Source organism: Doryrhamphus excisus, chromosome 1 (assembly GCF_030265055.1).
Source record: "Doryrhamphus excisus isolate RoL2022-K1 chromosome 1, RoL_Dexc_1.0, whole genome shotgun sequence".
NCBI classification, from domain to species: Eukaryota; Metazoa; Chordata; class Actinopteri; order Syngnathiformes; family Syngnathidae; genus Doryrhamphus; species Doryrhamphus excisus.
This window is the reverse complement of record NC_080466.1, coordinates 35,432,764-35,458,873: the sequence shown is the minus strand read 5'-3', so window position 1 is coordinate 35,458,873 and position 26,110 is coordinate 35,432,764. Positions and strand designations below refer to the sequence as shown.

Genomic DNA, 26,110 nt, shown 5'->3' with positions numbered 1-26,110 from the left:
CGTAGAAGGACTGTCATTACATCTTTATTTCTTATGGACTTTAGTTAGACTTTTTTAAACAACCTTTTCCCATCTATTGCTCATCATATATTCCTATTTTTTCTATTAATTGTTAGACTTTAGTTAGACTTTTTTAAACAACCTTTTCTCATCTATTGCTCATCATATATTCTTATTTTTTCTATTAATTGAATTTCTTATTAACTGCTCATAGAGCTCCAACAATTAATCAATGATTAATCAATTATGCGATGAATCAACTATTTTGGTAAGCGATTGTTTCTTTGAAAAATGTACTGGAAATATCCCGATTTCAGCCTCTCAAATGGGATTTATTGTCCTTAGTCATTTATTTTATTTTCTATTTCTAATTGCCTTTTCATTTTTTTCACTTTTTCCATCAATTGGTAATCATACATTCTTCAGGTTGTCTATTTTTTAAAAAACATATTGCTTATTTTAGCAGGGCTTAAAGTAAAAAAAAAAAAATCCTGTGCCTGAACCCCCCCCCGAAATTATTTTTAATAAATATATAAAAAATTTAAAATATATATATATATACCAAAAAAAAATATATATATATATATATACACACACGCACAAAAATAAATAAATATATTATATATATACACTAAATATATATACAAAAAATATATACACACACAATATATATTTATAGTGTATATATATATATATATATACACACCAAAAAAATATCTATACAAAAATATATACACACACACAATATTTATAGTGTGTATATATATACACACACCCCAAAATATATATACATATAAAAGCACAGTGCTTATAATATATGTCGGCGCAAAAAAATATTTTTTAAATATAATTGTGAACACTAATTTAAAAAGGTACCAAATACTACCCAGAAGTGCATACAATTCTACCCAAGTTCCCAAGCCTTACTTACTGTCAACAGCCGTAACGTTAGCGAGCTAATGCTAACAGGAGAACGTCCAACCCCAGAAATAAATAGCAACTAAATGCAGCCCAAAGGAATCGTCTCCCGGTCAAACTCCGCTATTAATGATGATTGAAAACAGCATATGAATATGCATATTTTTCTCTTTTTCTATTGGCCGGAGATACTTTAAGCCCCGTTTTAGTTTTTCAACACTGTTTTTGTCTTTTTGGTCATGTAGCGAGAGACAATTAAATGTATTCATCCCAAAATGTAAAGGCAGAAGAAATGGACAAGGAACACAGACAGCGACACACAAGCACCATAGATAATCATCTTTATTGGGGGGGGGGGGGGGCACATACTGTATCAGCTTTCACAGGCCAGACTTAAATATATATATTTTTTTTTAGTACACTGAATCATAAGACACCGAGTCACAACACATGGGAGCTAATTTGGGGTGCGGGAGGAACAACACAGCTTGGTCACGTGGGTCATTAACTAGCAAAGTGAGGCGCAGTTTAACACACAGACACACACACACACACACACACACACATAGACACAGACAACTCAGCTTCGAGCCGCCACAGCTGGAGCTTGTTGCTGGTCGGTGGACTGCAGCTGTCTACCCAGGTACTCCCTGCCAGACAAAAGGGTTGGGTACAAATGAGTAGCGAGAAAACTACAAAACAGAGATAATAATCATAGAAAATATGCCAATAATATGGACTCTACTACCGCTGTGCTTAAATATGCATTTTTTTTAAATAACTAATAACATATCGTATTCAACAGTGAAAAAGCGATCAAACAAGAATACATTTTGAAAAAACATGATAGAGTGACGGGGGTGATGTTTGAACCGTAATGTCGTGAAGGACGACTGTACAACATACAGCCGAACCTCTGTTAGCATACGTTCTGGTTAGTGTATTTTTGCGTTGAGAATGTACTCAAAAATCTTGATTTGGTTTGTGGACATTTCCCAGTTAGCATACAATATGACACACGTTATCATTGTCCTGCGACCCTTTTATATTATAACATTTCCATAACAGCACGAGTCCAAACGTCATATTAATCACAAAATGTCCTAGTTAGAAACCGGAACCAGAAGTCATTGTCCCCCAGCTCTCATGTCATCAGCGGTTGACTAGTTGTTTGCAAAGTCAATAAAAATACAAATAAAAACAAAATAAAAACAAAATCATAAAAATAAAATAAAAATAAAATAACAAAAATAAAAACACAAATAAAAATACAAATTAAAATAAAATGAAAAAATAAAATCTTATACTATATTAGGAAAGCAGTAAGTGAACAATTGTAACAGTTACTGATTGTAAAAGTACCAGATGGAGGGGTAGGATTTAATAAGCTTTGCTTCTTCCTACTCCTTTTGGACATGTGGAACTGGGAACTGATTATGGGATGCACTCAATTGTAATCTGATGCATGTTCAAATGAAATTAAACCATTACCATTACATATAAAAATAAAAAAAATGTTTTAATTATATTAGGAAAGCAGGAAGTGAACAAATGTAACAGTTACTGATTGTAAAAGTACCAGATGGAGGGGTAGGATTTAATAAGCTTGGCTTCTTCCTACTCCTTTTGGACATGTGGAACTGTGAACTGATTATGGGATGCACTCAATTGTAATCTGATGCATGTTCAAATGAAATTAAACCATTCATTCATTCATTAAACCGTTCATTCAACCATCAAACATTGAGAATGGCAACGTTTTGATCCGATAATATGAGCATGCGTCTCGGTCCGACATCATCGTGGCTTGAACTTCAGTGAATGCCGATGAAAGGTAACTGACATTTCCAATATGTGGCGCCATGACACTCACCTTTGTCTCCTTGGGAAATATCAAACGCCTTTCACGACACTCAAAAAAAAAGAAGTCTTTGCTGCAGATAAATTTCCAATTCTGAAAATTTCAGTGTGTCAATTCACAGGCGATGAATGGAATTGGGGGACAAAAAGGCGAGGTGAAATAACATCGCTGTGCTGTTGTCATGACAACACAGGGCGTGCTTACTTTTCAATAGTCTTCATCTGGCAAAGTGTGTGTGGCGAGATTATTTTTTTTTATGAGACTTTTTATTTTACACAAAAAAAAACAAGACGGGCACCCCCGCCCCCTCCTCCTCCTCCTTTCTATCATCATCGTTGCTTTGCATGTGGGCAGCAAATAATCCGCCATGACCGCTGCGTCACCTTGAAAACATCGAGATGAAATATGAGGAGCAGGTGGTGGAGGGAGGGGGGGGGGGGGTAGGGGGGTCTCCATCAGTCACCCTCTTGAATGCTTTCAACCCGAAAAGCATCCCATCATGCTGGAATCAATGCTACTCTGTACACAGCTCATTATTTGCTGCATCTCTTTTTTTTCCCCTTGCAGATGTCACCTTTTTATGTCCTTTTTTTTGTGCATTTGTAAACACAGATGGTTGCTTTCTCTGTAATAAATGCCAGGCCCCCCCTTTCATGACTGGGTGCATGATTCAGTTAAACAAATTAACACCACACCCCAATTAGATGCCTCCTTTTAACCCCGCAGAAAAAAAGCTAAATCAAAATATTCCAGGTTATCTGGGTAAAGCATCTTTGTGTTATTCATTCATTTTCTACCGCTTTTTCCTCACGAGGGTCGCGGGGGTGCTGGAGCCTATCCCAGCTGTCTTCGGGCGAGAGGCGGGGTACACCCTGGACTGGTGGCCAGCCAATCACAGGGCACATATAGACAAACAACCATTCACACTCACATTCATACCTATGGACAATTTGAAGTCGCCAATTAACCTAGCATGTTTTTGGAATGTGGGAGGAAACCGGAGTACCCGGAGAAAAACCCACGCATGCACGGGGAGAACATGCAAACTCCACACAGAGATGGCCGAGGGTGGAATTGAACCCTGGTCTCCTAGCTGTGAGGTCTACGCTCTAACCACTCATCTTTGTGTTATAATTAGTATAATAAAATACAATGTGTAATTAGTGTCCAGTTCTTTTTCTGAACATGAAATCATGTCATGTTTTAATTCCACAAGATATGAAGATACAGAAGATATGACATCTGTAAAGCTGAAGCTCTCAACGGTGGATGGAGTTGAAAAGGGAAAGCATTCTGGAGAAGCTACTGTATGTTTCATTACTGGGAGTTCGGGACCGAACAAACGCACAAACAACACAAATATCAAATGTTTGCTGACAACAGGTCGGACAGAAAATCAACATAGATGTACTTCTTGGAAATGAAACAACCACAAATGTTCCTCCGGGTTCAAATTCATGCAGTCAATCCAGAATCTACTTCATGAGCTTCTATGGTTACAACCTGCCAGGTAATACTGACATGCAAGGAAATACGAGGAATACAAGGAATTATGACATCTTACCAAGATAACCCATCACATTACAAAATATCTCCAATAACTGATTAAAATAAAAATCTCCAATGATGTGAGATTATCCGTACCGCGTGAAACGCCAGCATCGCCACGACACCCGGGGCTTGTTCCTATCTGCAGCATCTGAATATTGCATAAAGGTTTGCCAGAGACGACCCGAGAGCTAAAGCCATCTGTGATTTCTGCTGGACAACGAGCCCTTTACCATCATTGAAGATACGGCCTTCAGACCAGGGTTTGGACTTCGGAGCTGTCACTATTTGATAAATATTTTGCTAATATTAGCGATGCGATACTTGATACTGACAAATCTACAGGTACAGTTTGTCATCTTTTTGGCACAAAAAGTTACATAAAAATCTAAAAAACAATAGATATAAGTATAGATCTAGAGATGCAGAATGTTATTATTGGCTTGAAAAAAAAACATGTGCATATCCAGTAAAAAACGTATATATTAGGGCTGTTGTGGTGACCCACAATATGTAATATGTAACTCAATGTAATGTTATGTCATTCACCAAGGGCTGTTATGGTTAGCCGTTACAAAACTGTTGTTGTCGATTGTTGAGTGGAGAGTAAACGATTTAGTTCCACGTGCCTCGACTCTTGTCTCACCGCAAATCACATCTCCGCACTGTCACAAATAACGCGTTAACTACAAATAAAGTTTGATTGATTGAAAAAAAACTTTGTCCACCGATTGTGGTGGGAAAGGCTATTAGCAACTCCAGACATCGGAGCTCGTAATTTGCAGGTAAAAGCTGTCTGTATGCCTACTCTATAATAATACGCAAACAAGTGCTGACTCACACATAAACAAACAGTTTGTACACTGATAAATTAAATAGTTACTTACTGCTCGCGCTTCTGACTCTAACATGACCAAGTAACGTTGGAAAGGCATCGGGCTTCAGCAACAGTTTGGCAGTTAGCCCAGTTTCACCCATGTTACCTCAACAGTCCCATATTTTGGTCTTGCTGGTAAGGAATCTGTAACTCCAACCACTTCTGCCTGATGTTTGCCTCTTTAGGTAAGCTCAAACAAACCTTTCCTGGAAGCCATCAATGTTAGCTCGGTGAAATATTCAGCAAACAGGAGAGACGGGAGAGGGCAAACCTACAGCTTACACCAGGGAACGCCCATATAAGGAAGTCCGTGTTAGAAAAACACTTTGCGTTCAGAACCATCCTTAACTTTTTCAGGGCTCACTTCCAAATGTGCAAACCTTATTATCTGAAACTTTGGAGAATACAATATTGGAATTATTGTGCTGTATTGTTACATGTATGTGTTTTTTTGTTGTGTTATACTGTATATCACGGACCAATTACAAACAAAAAGCCAGTTTCAGCAAGACTGTGTCTGGTGTGCAGTGAGCATCACCATCATTGAGATTAGGAAACAGCACAGTCTTGTTGCCTGGGAAGCTCTTAGGCTTTTAGGGCACAGTAGTGAAATAGACTGAAAACAAACATGGGACATTTATGGACTATTTGAATGTCACAAAACACACACTGGCAGCTATTTTCACCTTTGGTATTATCTGTGAATAACCGTTTTCCACCACACAAAAAAACTATATTCTTTGAGAATATATGGATGAACATTAAGTGGCCTTTAAAAGGCCTTGCCGATGCTTTCAATAATTAGTTGACTAAACATCCTTTAAGGCCTTAGTTTTGTTGTGCATTTCATTTTAAGTTTACATACTTTGGATAAGGTTTATTATTTGTGACAAGTGATTTGCAGGAACAGAGACGCGCCACACATTATTGTGTTCATACCAGTTATGGACCATGAGCTTCTGCACAGCCAGCAGGGCGTTGTAGCGTACTAGCTGGTCCTCGTGGTGCATATGATTCATCACCAACTGCTTCCCGCCCAGCTGTTCAATCACTCTGAAAAGTCCCCGCAAAAAAAAAAAAACATGAGTATACACCGCTGGTTCAGGAAAGGATGCAAAGCTGAAGGTTGTACCGTTTGCCACGCGGGTAGTGCCGCACATACTCGCCGACGTCGTGAGCTGCCACCGCTATGACTTGTGGATCGTCGGACACCTCCAGGAGCCTAGTTAATATCCTAAAAGGGGGAGATTGTAAAGGGCATGTTAACACTGCTAGCGTATGTCAAACTAACAATTGCATGTCTCCTTACTCTTTCTAGAATGATCTGAGCCTGAGGCATAAGGCAAAGCTAGAAAACTGGACGGAGACAAGTTTTAGCTATGGACTTTTTGACCGTATGATAACAGGCGGAGAAACCTGTGACTGGAATATAAATTTGTGTGTGTTTTTTTTTTTTTTAATAAATTTACATTTGTGTCTGTTCCTCCAGATACAATCCACACCAATATATCACATTCAATATTTATATATATATTTTTTAAGTAAATATATTTATTTATTTTATTCTATATAAAGTGGCAAGAAACATTTCAATATTGAACAAAGCTAAATTTGTTCTCAATCGGAAACCACTCCACACTCTTTATTGCTCTCTGGTTCTACCATATCTTACTTATTGTGTGGAAATATGGGCTAATAACTATAAAAAGCAATCTTCACTCGCTAAATGTACTGCAAAAAAGTAAGGACAATTCATAATGCCGTCTACAGAGAACATACTAACTCCTTATTTCTAAAATCACAAATACTTCAACTTGCTGATATAGTTCATCTTCAAACAGCTACAATAATGCATAAGGCTAAAAATAAGCAATTAGCTAAAAATGTCATCCAATACTTCTCTACAAGAGAGGAGAAATATGATCTCAGGGAAGAAGTACATTTGAAACACTTCTATGCTAGGACTACGTTATGCTAGCCATAGCATTTCAGTATGTGGAATCAAACTATGGAATGGATCGAGTAAGGACCTCAAACAATGCACAACGATGAGACAATTCAAGAAACAATACAAGCAGTTGATGTTTGCTAAATACAAGGATGAAGAGTCTTGAACCAGTCATGATGTGCTATACATATCACTATATTGACACTTACTATGGTGCCCATTATGGCATTGGATGCTCATATCGCCTACTTCGGTACAAGGTGCATTATTAAAAATAAAAAAACCCTTAAAGTGTATTACGGAAAGCAGGAAGTGAACAAATGTAACAGTTAGTGATTGTAAAAGTACCAGATAGAGGGGTAGGATTTAAAAAGCTTTGCTTCTTCCTACTCCTTTTGGACATGTGGAACTGTGAACTGATTATGGGATGCACTCAATTGTAATCTGATGCATGTTCAAATGAAATTAAACCATAACCATTACCATATATGCAAAAATATAAGACATAACACCACTGGGTGTATTCTGGGTGAAAAGTTCAAGGCCACTCCTAGCTTGTTGTTTTCATGAACAGCAAATTTGACATAGCACAAGTAAGCACGATGCAAAATGCAAATATGAAGATCTTTCCTTTATAGGTCAAGGAAGAATTTTGGCGAGGATCTGGATTACTGGTTGCGTCACGATGACATCACCTCGATGAACCAGGAAGTAGTCTGCTAATTAAGAGCTCTACTGAGTGATATTATTGTAGTACATGGTCATTAAGTGTCCAAACAAGACATCTGAAGACTTGCTATTGTAGTCAATATAATCCTAAAACATGGGTACCAAACCCAAGGGCCGGGGGCCACATCAGGCTTGCCAAATGATTTTATGTCCAGTGAAAGCTTGGAAACCTTGCATGTCAGCCAGATATTCAATATTTCTTGCTAAATGGATTTGTTCCTAAATGTTTACTGCATGCAATTGCTATTATTATTATTTTGTTGTTTTTTTGTTGTAAAATGAAGTGGCTGCATTTATTCATTCACAACACGATGTGCACTTTTCCCCCCTTATTATGCGACTGAGAGAGTCTTCTTACTTGAGGAGCTCATAATTTTTCTCATTTAGGCGGACAGCATTCTCCCGCCAGAACTTCTCCGACTTGTGCACAGGGCTCCATTCCAGGCGGCCCGACTTGAGCTCAGAGCTGTACTCGTCAAATGAGCTGAATAAAAAAAAATACAATAAAAAAAAAAGATTAAAATTAAATGACTGACTTTTCGTTTGACTGCACGGCTTCATGAAGGAGTGGCACCTAAGATCCTGCACGCTCTCCCCCAGTCTCTCCAGCAGGAACTTTATGTCCTCTGTGATGTCCTCGTCATCATACTTCTGCTGCTCGAGGTTCTCCAGCTGCTTCAGCACTTTGCATTGAATCATCGCCAGAGCGTACTCCTGGCGAGTCTCCCTCTCTGACGACTTCTCCAGGAGATTCTGGCAAAGTGGGACAGGAGATGGAGACAACAATGTTAGCATCTAACTCAGTGAAACCCTACTAAAATAAGAGCAATTAAATGAGTCATTTTTAACGTTCACTTGTTGATACGCTGGTAGTGATTTCTGGGGTGACACAAATGAAAAGTGACATGAGCAGTGGGACGAAAAAGGCACTCTGCTGAGCAAACATACAATAACAGCAGCAGCAGAACTAAAACGGCAAACACACCACCGCTACCACGCTGCCATTATGTTCAAGCACTTGCAGATGGCACCGCTGCGCGCTTCCCCTCAGCACAATCACCAACTAATGAGGACGCTTGGGAGCAACGGAGATATGCACAAGACTATATGGAAAACCTTTTGGATCATCACCATTTCCCAAAGAGTCAACATGTGTGAAAAAAAAATTGAATTTCGAACTGTTAAAGGGGGAAAAAATGGAAAAACAGAGACATAATTTACCACCCGTGTCTGCTGTTCATGCAGGATGTCAAGTCATGATCTAAAAATTTTGTGATAAAAAATAAAAAAATCACAAAATTTTTAACTATAATGATGAAAATGTTAATATTAATGATGATTATAATGATGGTAATAATGATAAAGATTATAACAATAATGATAATAATAATAATATTACAATGATAATAATAACAAGGGAAACAAGACAGTGGCATGAACATGATTATATCTTGCAAAAAGGGGTAGGTATTTATAAGCTTTTGCTTCAACCTACTCCTTTTGGGCTTGGGATCAGATAGTTGAATACAAATGTAAATAATGGAAAGTTATATTTTGATTGATGTAAGAAATGCACTGTAATGATTCATATATTTGCCCAAATAAAGGGAAAAATAAATAAATAAAAAATAAATGTGTGCAAGTGAGAATTGTTCATCTCCATGGAAGTGAAGTCCAACTTCTTAACAATCACAATTCCCACAAACAAGAATGTCAATGACACACACAAAAAATAAGCGTCCGATAGTGAATAGACAGAGTTGAGCAGGGCAAGGTCAGCTGCAAATCATGCTGCAGTCATGTAATCAAAGCCCATTGTGCTGATCAGGGCCGCTGGGAGCGGTCGGCTGCCATATACCAAATAACTGAGGTTTTTCATCAATATATACTGATGACATGACAGTATGCACTCTCTGCATACTGATTTATTTATTATTTATTTAGTTTTTGTTTCCTTTGACAATAGCCTGCCATCACGTGATGTCGGCTTGGTGACGCAGTAGCCAACATCAATGCGTCTCTCCAGCAGTGGAGAAGAGAAGCTCAGGTGGGAGAGTGATGCTTCGCTTTCAACTGTTGAGGCTGTGTCTCAAGTGGGATACTGAACCATGATCATGGTGGCAATGGGGGCTGTAAACTACTTTGAAAGCACCACACCATCCCGGCCCACCAGATGCTTCCAAAGTATTTAATATACACTTTTAAGATACACTGGGCCGGCAACAGTTGATGCCCGTTCATTCCAAAGAGTATGTAATTGGCGTGTCGTGGCTCGCTGTGGCTCCAAATGTCAACATGCCGAGCGAACATTAATTCGTCGCCACAGCAAGCCAACTGGTGCCGTCCCAGTGGACTCCTAGCATTAGGCAGGGCTCGACAATAACAATGTACCGATGGCCCCGGGGCAAGTTAAAACAAAATTCGGGGCAAGTAAATCCAATCAGTGATATTCCCGTCGGGCAAGTGTACTTTGGCATGCCATACTGCCAAGAGTTTTTTTTTTTTAAAGCGGTTCTTGTTGGGTGTTGGTAAAACACGGACTGCGTAATTCCGGTGGTAATTTGCAAACCAATCCTTGCAAATCTTGAAATGGACCAATCAGAATCGTTTATTTAGACCGCGGTCCGCGTTATACCCACACCTTGTGGGTCTTGTTCGCAATCAACCAATCAGCGATCGTTTGACTACTAAACGATCGCGTCCCTGCCAACATGGTCTAATTCTTCAACAACTTGTGAAGGAAAACAGCAAAAAGTGATGAACCAGTGCCTCCTAAACAAGTATTTTATTAGCGGCAGCAAATCAAATGATGGCACAGGTGAGTGAATCACATTGCTGTGACAATTTGAAGTGGTCACAATGAAACACCACCGATTAGATCCAATACCAAGTGCTGATTTTGCACAAACTACAAAATCTAGCGCTTCCATTTCTCTGTGTATTTTTCTCACCTTTGCTTCACAAATTATTATATATTTGACCATTGAGCATTTTTTTCTGGATTAAAAACACTTTACTAGTACACAAATGTGTCTATTCAATAATGTTTCATTGTGGTGCACAACTTATAATTATCACTGCTTACGACGACTACGATGTGTAAGGTAGTATGGCATGCCATGTTAACATACGTTTCAGACATTCCTCTAAATACAATGCATCAGTACTATTATCTGATGAATTATCAGCATATATTGATGTATGATATCATTATGGCAGTCTTTTCATTTTACATGGGGCAAGTTCGGACAAGCTCATCCGCAACCTTGGTATCCTCCTGGACCCCACCCTTTCATTTGAACCCCACATCAAACAGTTAACCCGGACTGCATTCTTCCATCTTAAGAACATAGCCCGACTCCGTCCATCACTTACATTCTCTGCCGCTGAATCCCTGATCCATGCAATCATCACCTCCAGAATGGACTACTGCAACAGTATTCTCTACGATACAACATCCAAAACCCTCAACAAACTACAATATATTCAGAACTCCGCTGCCCGCCTCCTCACCTCCACCCGCTCCCGTGAACACATTACCCCTGTCCTTAAAAACCTCCACTGGCTTCCCGTCCTCCAACGTATTCACTTCAAAGTTCTTCTCATCACCTACAAAGCCCTTTCATGATCTGACCCCCCCATATGTCACAGACCTGCTCCATCCACATAATCCCCCACGTCCCCTTCGCTCCTCAGACTCCAACCTCCTGGCATTCCCCTGTAAGACCAAGCTCCGAACCTGGGGAGACAGAGCCTTCTCCATCGCTTCTCCCCACTCTCTGGAACTCTTTGCCCCATTCACTCCGTGCTTGCCCTGACCTTCCCACCTTCAAAAAACAACTAAAAACCCACCTCTTTAAATCTGTTTTTAATGTCTAACTTTTTATATCTGACTGCTGTGCCCCCCTCCCCCCTTTTACTCATGTTTTAACTGTGTATTAACTAATGAATGTTGTATTTTGGTGTGTCTTCTATTCTGTTTACTTGCTTTATTCAACTTCATTCTTCTGTAAAGTGTCTTTGAGTATTTTGAAAAGTGCTATACAAATAAAATGTATTATATTATAAGTAGTCACCTTAAGGATTCCCCATGGGCAAGTAATTTTTGTTTTTAATGTCAAGCTCTGATTAGGTATGCATTCCGGAACTTGCTCATAACCCGGGGATCACCTGGAGAACTGTAACCATAGTTTAATTTACTGCTTAGATGGTCATCTGGTTTCGTGTCTGCTTACTAAGTGAGCATCCAGGCAGATGAATTATTTGACATTCACAAATTTTATCCTTGAAAACTTAAGTAATTTTGCTCCACAAAGCAGCTTGGCATGAAATATTCATCGCTGGTATTGACCGACGACAGCAGGGAGCTGACAGAGCAGCGTGGAGATAAATCTTATTTATGTAACTTTTATGGACTTGGGTTTCTTTTATAGTCGTCTTCTGTTGTTTAATAGAGTCATTTCAGTTTTCCCCCCCTGAGGCAAGGAAGAAGTCAGCACAATTACAAGTGAAAAGTGCTGCGTGGACTTTGTAAATATTTGAGTGCACTTCGACACGTAACCCACCAAAAGCAAGGAGGCTTGGCACATACCCGGAAGGCAGCCAGAATGATCCGTGTGACCTTCTCCTTGACAGATTCCTGCAGGATATCAGACAAGGCAGGCACAACATTGTAGCGCCTCAACTGCTCGCAGAGCTGGGGGCTGAATGCCAGGAGCCAAACGCAGAAGATCATCTGGTACTGGAGCTGGAATCCACACTTGTTGCTCAACACCGCTGTTATGCTTGAAGACAAGGGAGGGGGCGAAAAGGCAAAGAAATAAGAAGAAAGGGAAGCTGCACAAAGAATAATGAGAAGCCATATTTTGTGTGCCGAATCGATTTCCTAATGGCCAGGGTTTCACAACAGTGTGCCTCCATGCTGCTGAGCTATTAGCACAAATGACGGGCCTGGAATACAATGTCCACACAGGGTCTATAGAGCTGGTTCAAACGCAGAAAATGAATGACTTCCCCCAAGTGGGGGGGGGGGGGGGGGGGGGGGGGGGCATTTGTAGACACAGGCGCTAAGTGGTGGGATGCAGACCTCCTAAGATGTAAATGCAAATGAAGCCACCATGTTCATGACAAAAACGAGCCTATGATTAACTCACTATGCAGCGCTTTATTTTATAATTATATTATCTGTTTGATGAATATTAATTACAAGGCGGAGCTAATACAGTGGTGTGAAAAAGTGTTTGCCCATGATTTCTTATTTTGTCACTCTTACATGTTTTTTTTTTAAATATTAGTCAATAGGCTGCATGGCGGATGAGTGGTTAGTGCGCAGGCCTCACAGCTGGGACACCCGAGTTCAATTCCAACCTCGGCCATCTCTGTGTGGAATTTGCATGTTCACACCGTGCATGCGTGGGTTTTCTCCGGGTTCTCCGGTTTCCTCCCACATTCCAAAAACATGCTAGGTTAATTGGCCACTCCAAATTGTCCATAGGTATGAATGTGAGTGTGAATGGTTGTTTGTCTATATGTGCCCTGTGATTGGCTGACCACCAGTCCAGGGTGTATCCCGCCTCTCGCCAACTCTGGGGACTCAGACCCAGTCAGTATCTGCTGTGACAATCATTTGTCATAACCATTTACCAGAGTTTATAAGATTGTCAATTGTGGCCTGTGGAATGTTGGTCCACTTCTCTTCAGTGGCTTTGAGAAGTTGCTGGATATCAGTAGGAACTGGTACACAATGTCGTATACGTCGGTCAAGCACATCCCAAATATGTTCAATGGGTGACATGGCCGGCGAGTATGCTGGCCATGCAAGAACTGGGACATTTTCAGCCTCCAGGAATTGTGTACGGATCCTTGCAATATGGGGCCGTGCATTATCTTGCCGAAACATTAGTTGATGTTTATGGATGTATGGCACAACAATCGGCCTCAGGATCTCATCATGGTATCTCTGTGCGTTCACAATGCCATCAATAAAATGCACCTGTGTTCATTCGTTCATTCACCTGTTGACAACATGCCAATTGCAACATCTGTGGCATTTTGCTGTTACACAAAACTGCACATTTCAGAGTGGCCTTTTATTGTGAGCATTATAAGGTACACCTGTGCACTAATCATGTCGTCAGATTAGCATTATGATGTAGCACACCAGTGAGGTGGGATGGATGGTTTATCTCAGTAAAGCAGAAGTGCTCACTATCACACATTTAGACAGATTTGTGAACAATGTTTGAAAGAAATGGTAATATTGTTTACCAGATTTGTGAACAATGTTTGAAAGAAATGGTAATATTGTTTATCTGGAATTAATTTTAGATCTTTGAGTCCATCTCATGAAAAATGGAAGCAAAAAGTGTTGCGTTGATATTTTTGTTGAGTATATATTACCCAACTGTATAAAACACAGTCATAAAACACTAAAGACATGTATTGAATGGGAAAAAAATGAAAAAAAAATCCTTTTATCTCTGTATTTTTAATGTTACTTTTATGTGCTTCCACCAGACGAGTCTGCCTCAGTGTCTCGGGAGTCATAATGGAGATCAAACTTTAATAGTTCATTAAAAAGAACTAAGATGACGACATCCTTCCTCACAGTCTAGAGCAGGGGTGCTCACACTTTTTCAGCATGCGAGCTACTTTTAAAATGAGTCAAAATGATCTACCCACTACAAAAATGCAAAACATCTATTTATTTTCAAATGTATTGAGGATTATTTGTACGTACAATGTATGTTGATGTACCTTACATAACCAAATGAGCAAATATTGCAAACACACATAATTAACTATTAACATTTTTTGTAATTACCTGAGTTTACTTTGATGACTTGCACTGAATTGAACCAGCCAGGGATGCATAGTCCGGACAGTAGCTGCTGATAGCCAGCCTCAAGCACACTTCCAAATGTTTATCAGTCATGGATAATATCCGTATCATAATATCCGTATAATATTCCATATCCGTATGGAAGTGATATGTTTTTTGCCTTTTTACTTGGTCCAGTTTTTGCCTTTTTACTCGGTCCAGCTCCTTCACTCATTTTAGCGACCATAAACTTTAGCGAGGGCTTTAAAATCTCGCAATTCGCCGACTAGCTTAGCACTTTGCATCGTTGTTTACGCATGAGCAGTGACCTAAAGGTCAAAATTCAGTTGTCATCTGATTGGTTGTCCTGTATGTCAATCAAGTAACGGGGATGGACGATAGGCTGACATCGTAAGTTCTGCTGCACTTAGAGACGTTGTTTGATTTGATTGGTCGCCCGAAGGGCAACATTCAGTTGTCATCTGAATGGCTGCCCTGTATATCAATCAAGTGACGGCATTGATGCTAGGATGATATTTTTTTAATGTCACGCCGCGATCGACCAGTACCACCTCCGCGATCGACCGGTAGCTCGCGATCGCGATCCTGGTCTAGAGACACAACTATGTCTACGTCGGTAGTTCTTTCTTCATTCATTCATTTTCTACCGCTTTTCCTCACAAGGGTCACGGGGGGTGCTTTAGCCTATCCCAGCTGTCTTCGGGTGAGAGGCGGGGTACACCCTGGACTGGTGACCAGCCAATCACAGGGCACATATAGACAAACAACCATTCACACTCACATTCATACCTGAGTGGCCAATTAACCTAGCATGTTTTTGGAATGTGGGAGGAAACCGGAGTACCCGGAAAAAAACACGCCTGCACAGAGAGAACATGCAAACTCCACACGATTAAACTCCTAGTTGTAAGGTCTGCACCACTTGACCGCTGTGCACAGCCCATGCTGTATAATTAATCCAAAAAATATTAGAAAGGTATATGTAGCTTTCTGGTGTCAGTAATGTTCCATTATTGTGACATTACATTAAATTACGGTCACACTGCATGTTGTCAGTCATGGAAAAGAAGTTCTTCTCCCATTCCATGTGGAAGTGGTCTTTTTTGTCCTTCTTGCCCACTCCGTTTTAAACCCTTTCCTAACTTTTGAGTAAGTAAATTGAAGGCTAACTGGTTAGCTGGCTGTCTTTCTAATTGTTAAACCCAATGTGAGCATGTTGAGTGTTGCAAAGAAAGAATACCGTATTTTCCGGACTATAAGTCACACTTTTCTTCATAGGTTGGCTGTTCCTGCGACTTATACTCCAGAGCGACTTATAAATGAAAAAAGTGTTCATGTTACATAAACACTGGACACCTTTTGTGTTCATGTTTATTTTTTGCGTAGTTCTTTCTTTTTGCACATTATTAATGGAAGTGCAAATGTTACCACCAAAATCAAAACGCCATAAACCGAGGACCAGCCATATCACTAGTTCTCAATACTAACTTATTTTTAGAATTACAGTGACAGAATGTTAAAATGTTACATAAAACATTGCTTGTGTATTTAACAAAAGGTGTACTTTCACGCTGTTTTGACCCTGGAATTGATTTTTTTTACTCAGTCCGGTTTGCTATGAGGGGGACATTGTACCTCCAAGGATAGCGCTCGACCTTCTAAGTTCCACAGTTAGAGAGGCTTGACTTACCAGTTCACGCCGTCGGCCTCCACCCACGCAAACCTGTACTCATTGACCCTCAGCATCAGCTGAAGGCAGCCGGCCACACACTGGACATACTGAGAGCTCTGGAAAGGACAAAGGTAAAACATTCACCAACATGTCACAGGGAGCCTCGATCGGTGATCGGAAAAAAGATAACATTAAAAGAGAGAAACATGAAGCAGTTGGCAAGCATAAGACTGCACACGGAAGGAAACCAGTTCAAGACTTACGCCATCACCACCAGCAGCACCGCCTATCAAACCTGAGGCATGACACATGCAATTTGTGTGAATGTGCATCAGCAACATGCTACCACGACGGTGCAATGCGGTGTGAAAGGAGGGCATTGTGTACCCATCACACCTGAGCAGAATCATGTCAATAGAGATTAGAGGAGGACAAAATAGATGTCATTAATCAGGTGAATAGAAGCAAAAACAGTCCAGCCAGAAGAAGAGTGAAGATAGGGGAGAAGAGCAAGGTTGTTACCTGGCTGAAATGCAGAGGAAAAGACTGCATTCAGTTATAGAAAGTAGAAGTACATTTCTCAGAATGATTAGCCTTTAGTGGAGAGAAAGAGAGCAATAATGGATGCTGCTACTGCTGGTGTGCAACTGCTACTCCAGTTTAACCTGGTGTCATTAAGGTCAAAAGGGAAGAGCCATTTTGTCATGCCTGCAGCACCTTCATGGCTTATACAGCATGCAAGTTGTCAGTGTTTAAAGCAATCAGTGGCAGCAAAACATCATGCTGTCGACACGGAGGACCCCTTGCCCGGTGCTGTCTCAAAACTAAATGCTTCTGTGCGCGTTCTGCTCATCCGCAGTCAGGAGATGTTTATTAGTGAGACGGGCAAAAAAGGTGAAAGTCCAGAGGCCAGCTTGCAGAAGCCCATAGTGAGAGTACCTCACTTATACTCACTTCACTGGGGGATATAGTTCCTGCTCCTGACCCTGTGTCTTGACCTGTACCGTGCAGGTTCTAATAAGAGATAAGACAAAAAAAAAACAAATCCAAGCCTTCGGACTGTGTTGCAGAGAAAATGGAAGATCCATGCTGGGAAAAAAAACAGTACGGCTGCTGTGGATAGATGATATAACAAATTGCAAGCTCGAGAAGAACATCAACACTGAATACAAATGAAATGCCGTCTTGCCACATGTCCCTTTATCTGCATTCAGATCATGATGGACTATAAATTATGTGTTACTAGAACAACACAGGCTATCATCATGAGCCCACACAGCAGACAGCAATTACTGAAAATAGTGGAAAATAACTTAATTGAAGGTGATTGCACCTTTTTTTCCATATTAAAACACATTTGAGCGCCTCGCAGCTGAAGTACATTACATTTTTATATACAGTGGAAACTACCAGGTCGGATGTAATTTGCTAAAGGGCGGTGTTCCACCTGTAATTTGTTTGTCTGTCCAAACAGTCTTCCCCTACAGCAGGGGTCTCAAACTTGCGGCCCGCGAGACGCTAGTTTGAGGCCCCCCACCTTGATACCAAAGTTTAATGTTGACAGCTGTGTGCAAACCAGACACAATTAACATGATTTTACCCCGCCCATACTGTTACCCTACCCTGTTACCCCGCCCTGTTTTGCTTTGGATTAGCAATGAAGCTAAAGGCTTATGACGCTGGGTACAAATAAATGCAGGAAATGATTTGGAATAAAACGGAAAATACACGTCAAGATAAAGCATCTCATCAAACATGTTGTTAAAGTTACCACGCTGCTCCCAAATGGAACTGAGTATGATGCTAACTTGCTAATTGGGTAAAATGATTACGTTTCATTAATGTTCATGTTAAAGGTTAAATAACTGGTAATACTGTACATTTGAATCTGAAAAAAATTATTTCTCTACCAACTGTATGTGGTTTCTTACATTTTTCTTATTTGCTGTTTTATTATTATTTTACTTATTTATTATTGATTGATTGATTTATTGTCTTTATTCTTATTTTTTTTGTATTTTATTTTGTGTATAGAAAAATAAAAATTAAGATATTTGAGAACAGTGGAATGTTTTATCAGATATTTTGGTGTAGAAAACCGGAACCAAAGTACTGAAAAAGTGTAGGGTATAGCAGAAGCAAAAGCATTGAAGATAGTTGTTTTTATTGATTTTTTTTCCAGTTTTTAATAAATGCGTTTTTTTTTTTTTTTTTGAAAACCTGATGCGGCCCGGCTTCACCCAGAACCTAGCTCCGGTGGCCCCCAGGTAAATTGAGTTTGAGACCCCTGTCCTACAGGAAATCTCTTCCCGCTTTAAAAATGACTATGTGCAAAGGGGCTGAAATTGACATCAGGTCATGTTTTATACCCAAAAAGCATAAAGAAAGTATTTGATTGTGTGTCACATGACACATGCAGCTAGCGAGTGAAAACTTGCTAGAGCCCCCCCCCCCCGTATAGACCCAATGCGCACAAGTGTTCAGACAGACAAACCTCTTCATCAAGCCTGTTTTTTTGGTAAAGAGGAAACACTGGGATAGGCTCCAGCAAGCGGTACAGAAAATGGATGGATGGAAAACAAACACGCATATACGTGTCAACATATCAAGGCCAGCAATATTATTATCATAAAGATGTTATCTTAGAACTCATAACTAAGCAGTGCGGTGCTCATTATTAATACTTCCTCCACCTTATTAGCTTGTCTATGCCTCCCTGTATTTTATTGACTGATTCCAAAAATAATACTGTAATACTGGCAGTGCAATACACACTGTAGACACTTGGAACGTCATGGTGGTGTGGTACTGTAAATGAAACATAATTCATGTTTATTAATGTCGCCTATACTATACTATTATTGTTGACATTATGACAAAGATGCGGGGCTGCACGGTGGTCGAGTGGTTAGCGCGCAGACATCACATCTAGGAGACCCGAGTTCGATCTCACCCTCGGCAATTTATCCGTGCGTTTTCTCCGGGTACTCCGGTTTCCTCCCACATTCCAAAAACATGCTAGGTTAATTGGCGACTCCAAATTGTCCATAGGTATGAATGTGAGTGTGAATGGTTGTTTGTCTATATGTGCCCTGTGATTGGCTGGCCACCAGTCCAGGGTGTACCCTGCCTCTCGCACGAAGACAGCTGGGATAGGCTCCAGCACCCCCGCGACCCTTGTGAGGAAAAGCGGTAGAAAATGAATGAATGAAGGACAAAGTAACAAGCTAAAAACATACTACCTCCGCACGGAATGAGATTATAATTTTTTTTTTCCAATCTATCATGTCAAGCAAGCCATGGTGATATAATGTAACATTAATGCCTAGTGACCAGACTTTTACATATAATTTGTCTGTCAAAATTTTCACAAAAAAAGCAATGATTTACTATGTTGGAAAAAAGGCATGATAGAGTAAGGGAGCGATGTTTGAACCGCAATACAGCGAGGAACGCCTGTACTGCATCTACCCGATATTGTCATTGTAAGCACAATAACATGCTATTGGCTACAAAGTGTTGTTTTTACATCTAAGAAGTAAGGTATAAGTTTAGGTATGAGTTGATGCCCAAGATACTCCTTCATCAAGCTGAAACAAAGCAGCCTTGGAAACCCTGTTACACACGGCAAACATAAAACAATTGATATACCTGTGAACTAAGCTGGCTTTTGATCCAGTTGAAGTAGTAGTTCAGGTCACTTCCTTCCATCAGGTCTCGGCCCCAAGCAGCCAATTTGGCAATGATCCTTGCCGCCTAAGGTTGGACAAATGTTAGATTCAGAAGAAAGGTATAAAGTCCACATCAGTAGTAATACGGTGAGATTTCCATGCTTAAGTATCAGGAATGAACATGTGAGTTTATTTGTTTTTTTATTTCTAGTTTTATTTAGGGCGGCACGGCGGTCAAGTGGTTAGCGCGCAGACCTCACAGTTAGGAGACCAGGGTTCAATTCCACCCTCGGCCATCTCTGTGTGGAGTTTGCATGTTCTCCTCGTGCACTCGGGTACTTCGGTTTCCTCCCACATTCCAAAAACATGCTAGGTTAATTAGCGAATCCAAATTGTCCATAGGTATGAATGTGAGGGTGAATGGTTGTTTGTCTATATGTGCCCTGTGATTGGCTGGCGACCAGTCCAGGGTGTACCCCGCCTCTCGCCCGAAGACAGCTGATGTTGATGTTTACGTTTTACTGGACATGCCCTATTGACTATTCTGTTTGATTATAGCGGGGCATGTAGACACGCGGCGATTGGATTATTCCTTTCCATGTATACCATTGCTTTAGGAAAGGTCATTCGGAAAGATTCCATTCGGAAAGAGAAAAACTCCTCATGTAAACGTGGATAATGTCTTCAGAAGTATTTGTACAAGACCGGGTCCCAAAAAAATGATTTTTTAAAATTATTTAACTCCATAACATGGCAGTAGGGCTGCACGGCGGTCGAGTGGTTAGTGTGCAGACCTTACAAATAGAGTTCAATCGTGTGGAGTTGTGCAATGTTCTCCCCGTGCATGCGTGGGTTTCCTCCCACATTCCAAAAACATGCTAGGTTAATTAGCGACACCAAATTGTCCATAGGTATGAATGTGAGTGTGAATGGTTGTTTGTCTATATGTGCCCTGTGATTGGCTGGCCACCAGTCCAGGGTGTACCCCGCCTCTCGCCCATAGACAGCTGGGATAGGCTCCAGCACCCCCCGCAACCTCGTGAGGAAAAAGCAGCAATAAATGAATGAAAGGTTTTTATTTAGCTCTAACCTTAACTCAAGGTGGTTTCAGGTCTTATTTTAGTACACCCATAATGGCTATAGGGTTACCATGGAAAAATCAAGCCATTAATTGCTTGTTTTTTGTGGGGAAAGGTGAGTGAGGTGCTTTGTGAGGAATTATTGATGGCTTGCTACGATTAGAAACATCTGTGAAAGGTTCACAGGGTGATATTCTCCGGTGGAAAAAGGTTAACTTGACACAAATGACTGTGGTCTCTGGGCTCCTTATAGGTGAAGCTGTTGTTAGTGAGGGGTTTCTTTTGAAAGTTGATAATGATAATGACGCATGCAACAAACTCACCATGTGAACAGTGAAGAGGTCCTGGCGATTCAGCATCGGAAGGAAGTAGGACCAGGCTGTGTTCTTGGTCTTTTTGGCGTAGTCAAAGAAGATGCTCACCCGCTGATGATTCTCCTGTGTAAGATTTCGACATTTCAGTTGACATTTCATCTTACTAATAGAAAAACATTTGGGGGTTTTGGACCCCCTGAAGGGGGAAAGAAAAAAACATCAATAAACAAAAGAAAAAAAACACTAATACACAATAGCCACTTTTACATGGACCCAAATATTCCAATTCCATTCGGGTTATTTGCTCAAACGGAAAGAATGTAAGCTTTGTATACACCTCATTCCGAAAGAAAAGTGCCAATCCGAATGAATATATAATCGGATTCACAGGGGGTGGAATATTCCTTTCCCCAATCCGATTGAGGTATCTTGTACCCGCTCAATCGGAAAGTTGTCAGACTGCGTTCTTCTTTGTGGCGTTTTTCTTCTTCTGTTGTTTATTGGCGGTTGGCAAGCAGCTTTCGTGTGCATTAGCACCATCTGTGGAACAGAATCTAAACCCTTCTATACGCCATTCACAAGTCCACTTTTATTAAAAAAGAAAATATATATCTATATAAAACATGAGCCAAAGCTTAATTATAAAATATTAGCAAGATTGAACTTCATCTTTTCCTGTTCCCGGGTGCGTTCTTTCAGCGGATGCTGAGATATGACGTAACACGGAGGTCGAAATGTTCTTCGCTTTAAAAAAATGGAGGCGAGCAATCGGCACTGGACTGCTGTGGAAAGTTTGTTTTTGATTCAAACTAAATTTCAAGACTGGACGAACGGAAAACTGGCAATACGGAGTTATTCCAACAAGTGAAAGAAAAACTTGAGGAAGTCGGTATCACATGATGTTTACGTTTTACTGGGCATGCCCTATTGACTATTCTGTTTGATTATAGTGGCGCATGTAGACACACGATTGGATTATTCCTTTCCATGTATACCATTGCTTTAGGAAAGGTCATTCGGAAAGAGAAAAACTCTTCATGTAAACGTGGCTAATGTTTTCAGAAGTATTTGAACAAGGCCAGGTCCAAAAAATTTTTTTATTTATTTATATTTTTTATTTTTTATTATTATTTAACTCCAGTAGGGCTGCACGGGGGTCGAGTGGTTAGTGCGCAGACCTTACAACTAGGAGTTCAATCGTGTGGAGTTTGCATGTTCTCCCCGTGCATGCTTGGGTTTTCTCCGGGTACTCCGGTTTCCTCCCACATTCCAAAAACATGCTAGGTTAATTGGCCACTCCAAATTGTCCATAGGTATGAATGTGAGTGTGAATGGTTGTTTGTCTATATGTGCCCTGTGATTGGCTGGCCACCAGTCCAGGGTGTACCCCACCTCTCACCCGAAAACAGCTGGGATAGGCTCCAATTATCGCCTGCTGTGAAGTTTTATGAAATCTAAATTTTATCTATAATTACAGTGTTATCTGAATACATCTGGACCAAAGTGTGTTTGATACCTGTAGAGTATCATCAATGAGCGTCAGGATGTACTGGACAGTCTGCTCCTTGGAGATGTGAGCCATCAGGTTGAGAAAGGTTTTAGCACACTGTAAAATACAAAATACACACATTTTGATGCACACTCCTACAGCACAAAGATGGATGGATGCTCTAAAATGAGTATATACCTGATGGCCTTCATTGGTCAGGATGACTTGTTTCTCCTCAGAGTTGGCCACCTCGAACTTCTTGATGAACTCACAGTCCTCTGCAGAAATCATCTGACTCCTGAGAAGGGAAACATTTCAAGTAGTTTGGATGAAATGTTCTGCAGCAGTGGACTACAATCCAAGCATAAAAAGTAGGGGTCATCAACTACCAGAATTGCTCTCAGCAGGCGCTGTGAAGATCAGATGATCCGTCATAAAATAAAATTACGATTGTATCCTCAGTAATATATTACAGTATGGACCTGATTAAAATCTTCAGACCAGTCGAAAAATAGCTGGGACAAAAAGTCATTTATTGAAAACAACAATTAAAGTGAAAAAGGCTGTTTATCAGATGATCAAAAGTTGAAGATCATTGCTCTAAAAATGGCAAAAAACCCTCTCCAAACCAGAACAAAAAAATGTCTCAGTAGGACTCAGTAATGGGTAGCTCCACCGTTCTTGTTAATCGCTTCATAAATTGGTCTGGGCATGCTTGATGTGAGTGTTTCTAGGAGGCCCTTCATGAAGATGGCTTCACCAGGGTCCACCAACAGTCTGGAACTGATGGCAATTTTTATAAACCTCCCTCACAACGATGAGCCAATTCAAGAAACAATACAAGCAGTTGATGTTTGCTAAATACAAGGATGAAGAGTCTTGAACCAGTCATGATGTGCTATACATATCACTATATTGAACCTTACTATGGTACCCATTATGGCATTGGATGCTCATATCACCTTATACTTCGGTATGAGGTGCATTATTACAAAAAAAATAAAAAAAAACTTAAACTGTATTATGGAAAGCAGGAAGTGAACAAATGTAACAGTTACTGATTGTAAAGGTACCAGATGGAGGGGTAGGATTTAATAAGCTTTGCTTCTTCCTACTCCTTTTGGACATGTGGAACTGTGAACTGATTATGTGATGCACTCAATTGTAATCTGATGCATGTTCAAATGAAATTAAACCATTACCATTTTCTATGCTGCTTATTCTCACTAGGATTGTGGGTCACAGGAATGTGGGAGGAAACCAGAGTACCCGGAGAAAACCCACAATCTCCACACAAGCGGAGAATCTATTTATTATATTTTAGGAAGCACCACGCAAGGTTCTGACTCAATTTCTCCCTGCTCAAGTGACACAAACATACCGCAATAAGTCAACCCATTAGAAAATAAAGGCACAATTTGTGCTACTTACTGCAGGTAAGACTGCCAGTTGACCAAGTTAGCTCGAACCTCTGCTGCCTTGGCAGCGATGATGTTGGTGGGGACAGCAGCGTCCACGGCCCCCCGGATATCCATACTGAATGGTGCTAGATGCGCTTCTTATTCACAGGTACCACCTTTGAAGCTGACAATAGATATTAGACTTGTAAACAGGTGACATATTCAGATAGTTAGCAAGGGTAGCAATATGCTCACGGTCACGACATCATTTTAACAGCTCTCTTTGCCCCTACAATAATGGATTAAATATAACGAAGACATAGCAGACATTTTGGGTGAAATGTTAGCTAGCAGCTGGGCAATAAAATCTTGTAGTAAATTAACCGACGGATGCTAACACTCGTCAGTGTTTGTGCTAAGCTAGCTTAGCTTTAAAATGCGTTTCGCCCCTTTCACTAACGCATCATTTTTCGGCGCAAATACTCACTCAATGATACTACAAATGAATTAAAATTGGAATTTAAAAGTAATTTTTACACAAAATGCAATGAAAGAGGTTGAATCACTCACCCAGCGAGAGCCTTGAACGTCAGCTGACTGAAACGACGTCACGCTGGATCATGTGACTGATGTGACAGCCAGTCACGTGCATCTACCCGGAAATAAACGTGTGTGTTTTGTTTTAATTTTACAAAGGAAAACAGCACAGCGGGGGTCCTCACACTTTTTTTTAGCCTGCGTGCTACTTTTAAAATGTATATAAAAATATATTTATATATATAATATATTTATAAATATAGTTTTTCAGCATGCTAGTTAGAAGTCGACTTGAGCTACCTATTACTGTAGAACACACACACAAATTATCTCAAAGCTTGACCATACTAACTACTATTTTTGAGAACAAAGCTAAAATACACGATGGGAACTTCCAGGAGGATCTTCATTTGACCTTTGAACTTTTGAATGCACATGTTCAACAACAACAACGGTTGAACGTTTTGGTACTTTTATTGACTGATGATGTTTTTGCGGCTCATCTCTGTACTTTGTGGCTAATTCCAGCCTGGCCTTCCTGTTCTTCTTACTTTTGCTCATAAAGTTTTCTATGAAGTGCAGATGTGAGTGGTTAGCGTGCAGACCTCACAGCTAGGAGGCCAGGGTTCAATTCCACCCTCGGCCATCTCTGTGTGGAGTTTGCATGTTCTCCCCGTGCATGCGTGGGTTTTCTCCCACATTCCAAAAACATGCTAGGTTAATTGGTGACTCCAAATTGTCCATAGGTATGAATGTGAGTGTGAATGGTTGTTTGTCTATATGTGCCTTGTGATTGGCTGGCCACCAGTCCAGATTTTCCATCTTCTCTTCACAATTGCTTTTTTTCCCCCATAGAATGCTCTGTTGCTTTTATGTTGTTTACACCTCTAAATATTGTTTACACATTACATATATACTATACAGCAGGGGTCTCAAACACGCGGCCCGCGGGCCAAATGTGGCCTGCAGGACACTAGTTTGAGGCCCCCGTCTTGATATGAAAGTTTAATGTTAGTGCGGCCCGCGCAAGTTTGATATGGATGCTGTATGGTATCATGTACCCAGAAAAAATTATTACGTTTGATTAATGTTCATGTTAAAGGTTAAATAACTGTTAATAGTTATCCTCCCTATCCGTGTGGAAGTGGTAAGTTTTTGGCTATTTAAGTTTAAAGGAATTAACTTGAAGGCTACCGTTTAGGTCGCTAGCTCTCTAGTTTGCGAGT

At 40.4% G+C, this 26,110-nt stretch overlaps 1 protein-coding gene across 2 annotated transcripts; it reads right to left on the bottom strand.

Moving 5' to 3' along the window:
* Nucleotides 1–1,257: 1,257 nt before the first annotated feature.
* Nucleotides 1,258–24,989, bottom strand: atp6v1h (ATPase H+ transporting V1 subunit H). 2 transcript variants are annotated; one of them, XM_058078932.1, is made up of 14 exons: nucleotides 24,918–24,989; nucleotides 24,379–24,531; nucleotides 23,146–23,245; nucleotides 22,975–23,064; nucleotides 21,468–21,581; nucleotides 20,046–20,150; nucleotides 17,349–17,408; nucleotides 16,413–16,510; nucleotides 12,473–12,665; nucleotides 8,456–8,634; nucleotides 8,240–8,365; nucleotides 6,337–6,438; nucleotides 6,144–6,257; nucleotides 1,258–1,568 (listed from the first exon to the last, which is right to left on the bottom strand). In XM_058078932.1, exons 2-14 carry the CDS (start codon nucleotides 24,480–24,482, stop codon nucleotides 1,499–1,501), a joined length of 1,455 nt encoding a protein of 484 aa, XP_057934915.1. In that variant the 5' UTR covers nucleotides 24,483–24,531; nucleotides 24,918–24,989; the 3' UTR covers nucleotides 1,258–1,498. The 2 variants fall into 2 exon arrangements, with proteins under 2 accessions (XP_057934915.1, XP_057934917.1); XM_058078934.1 differs by lacking the exon at nucleotides 17,349–17,408.
* Nucleotides 24,990–26,110: the final 1,121 nt, after the last annotated feature.

Coding starts and splice junctions, on each gene's coding strand:
- atp6v1h (XM_058078932.1), bottom strand. CDS start 24,482: ATGGATATCCGGGGGGCCGTGGACGCTGCTGTCCCCACCAACATCATC. Junction 23,065..23,145: donor TGACCAATGAAGGCCATCAG/GTATATACTCAT, acceptor TGTATTTTACAG/TGTGCTAAAACCTTTCTCAA. Junction 6,258..6,336: donor CACTACCCGCGTGGCAAACG/GTACAACCTTCA, acceptor GGGACTTTTCAG/AGTGATTGAACAGCTGGGCG.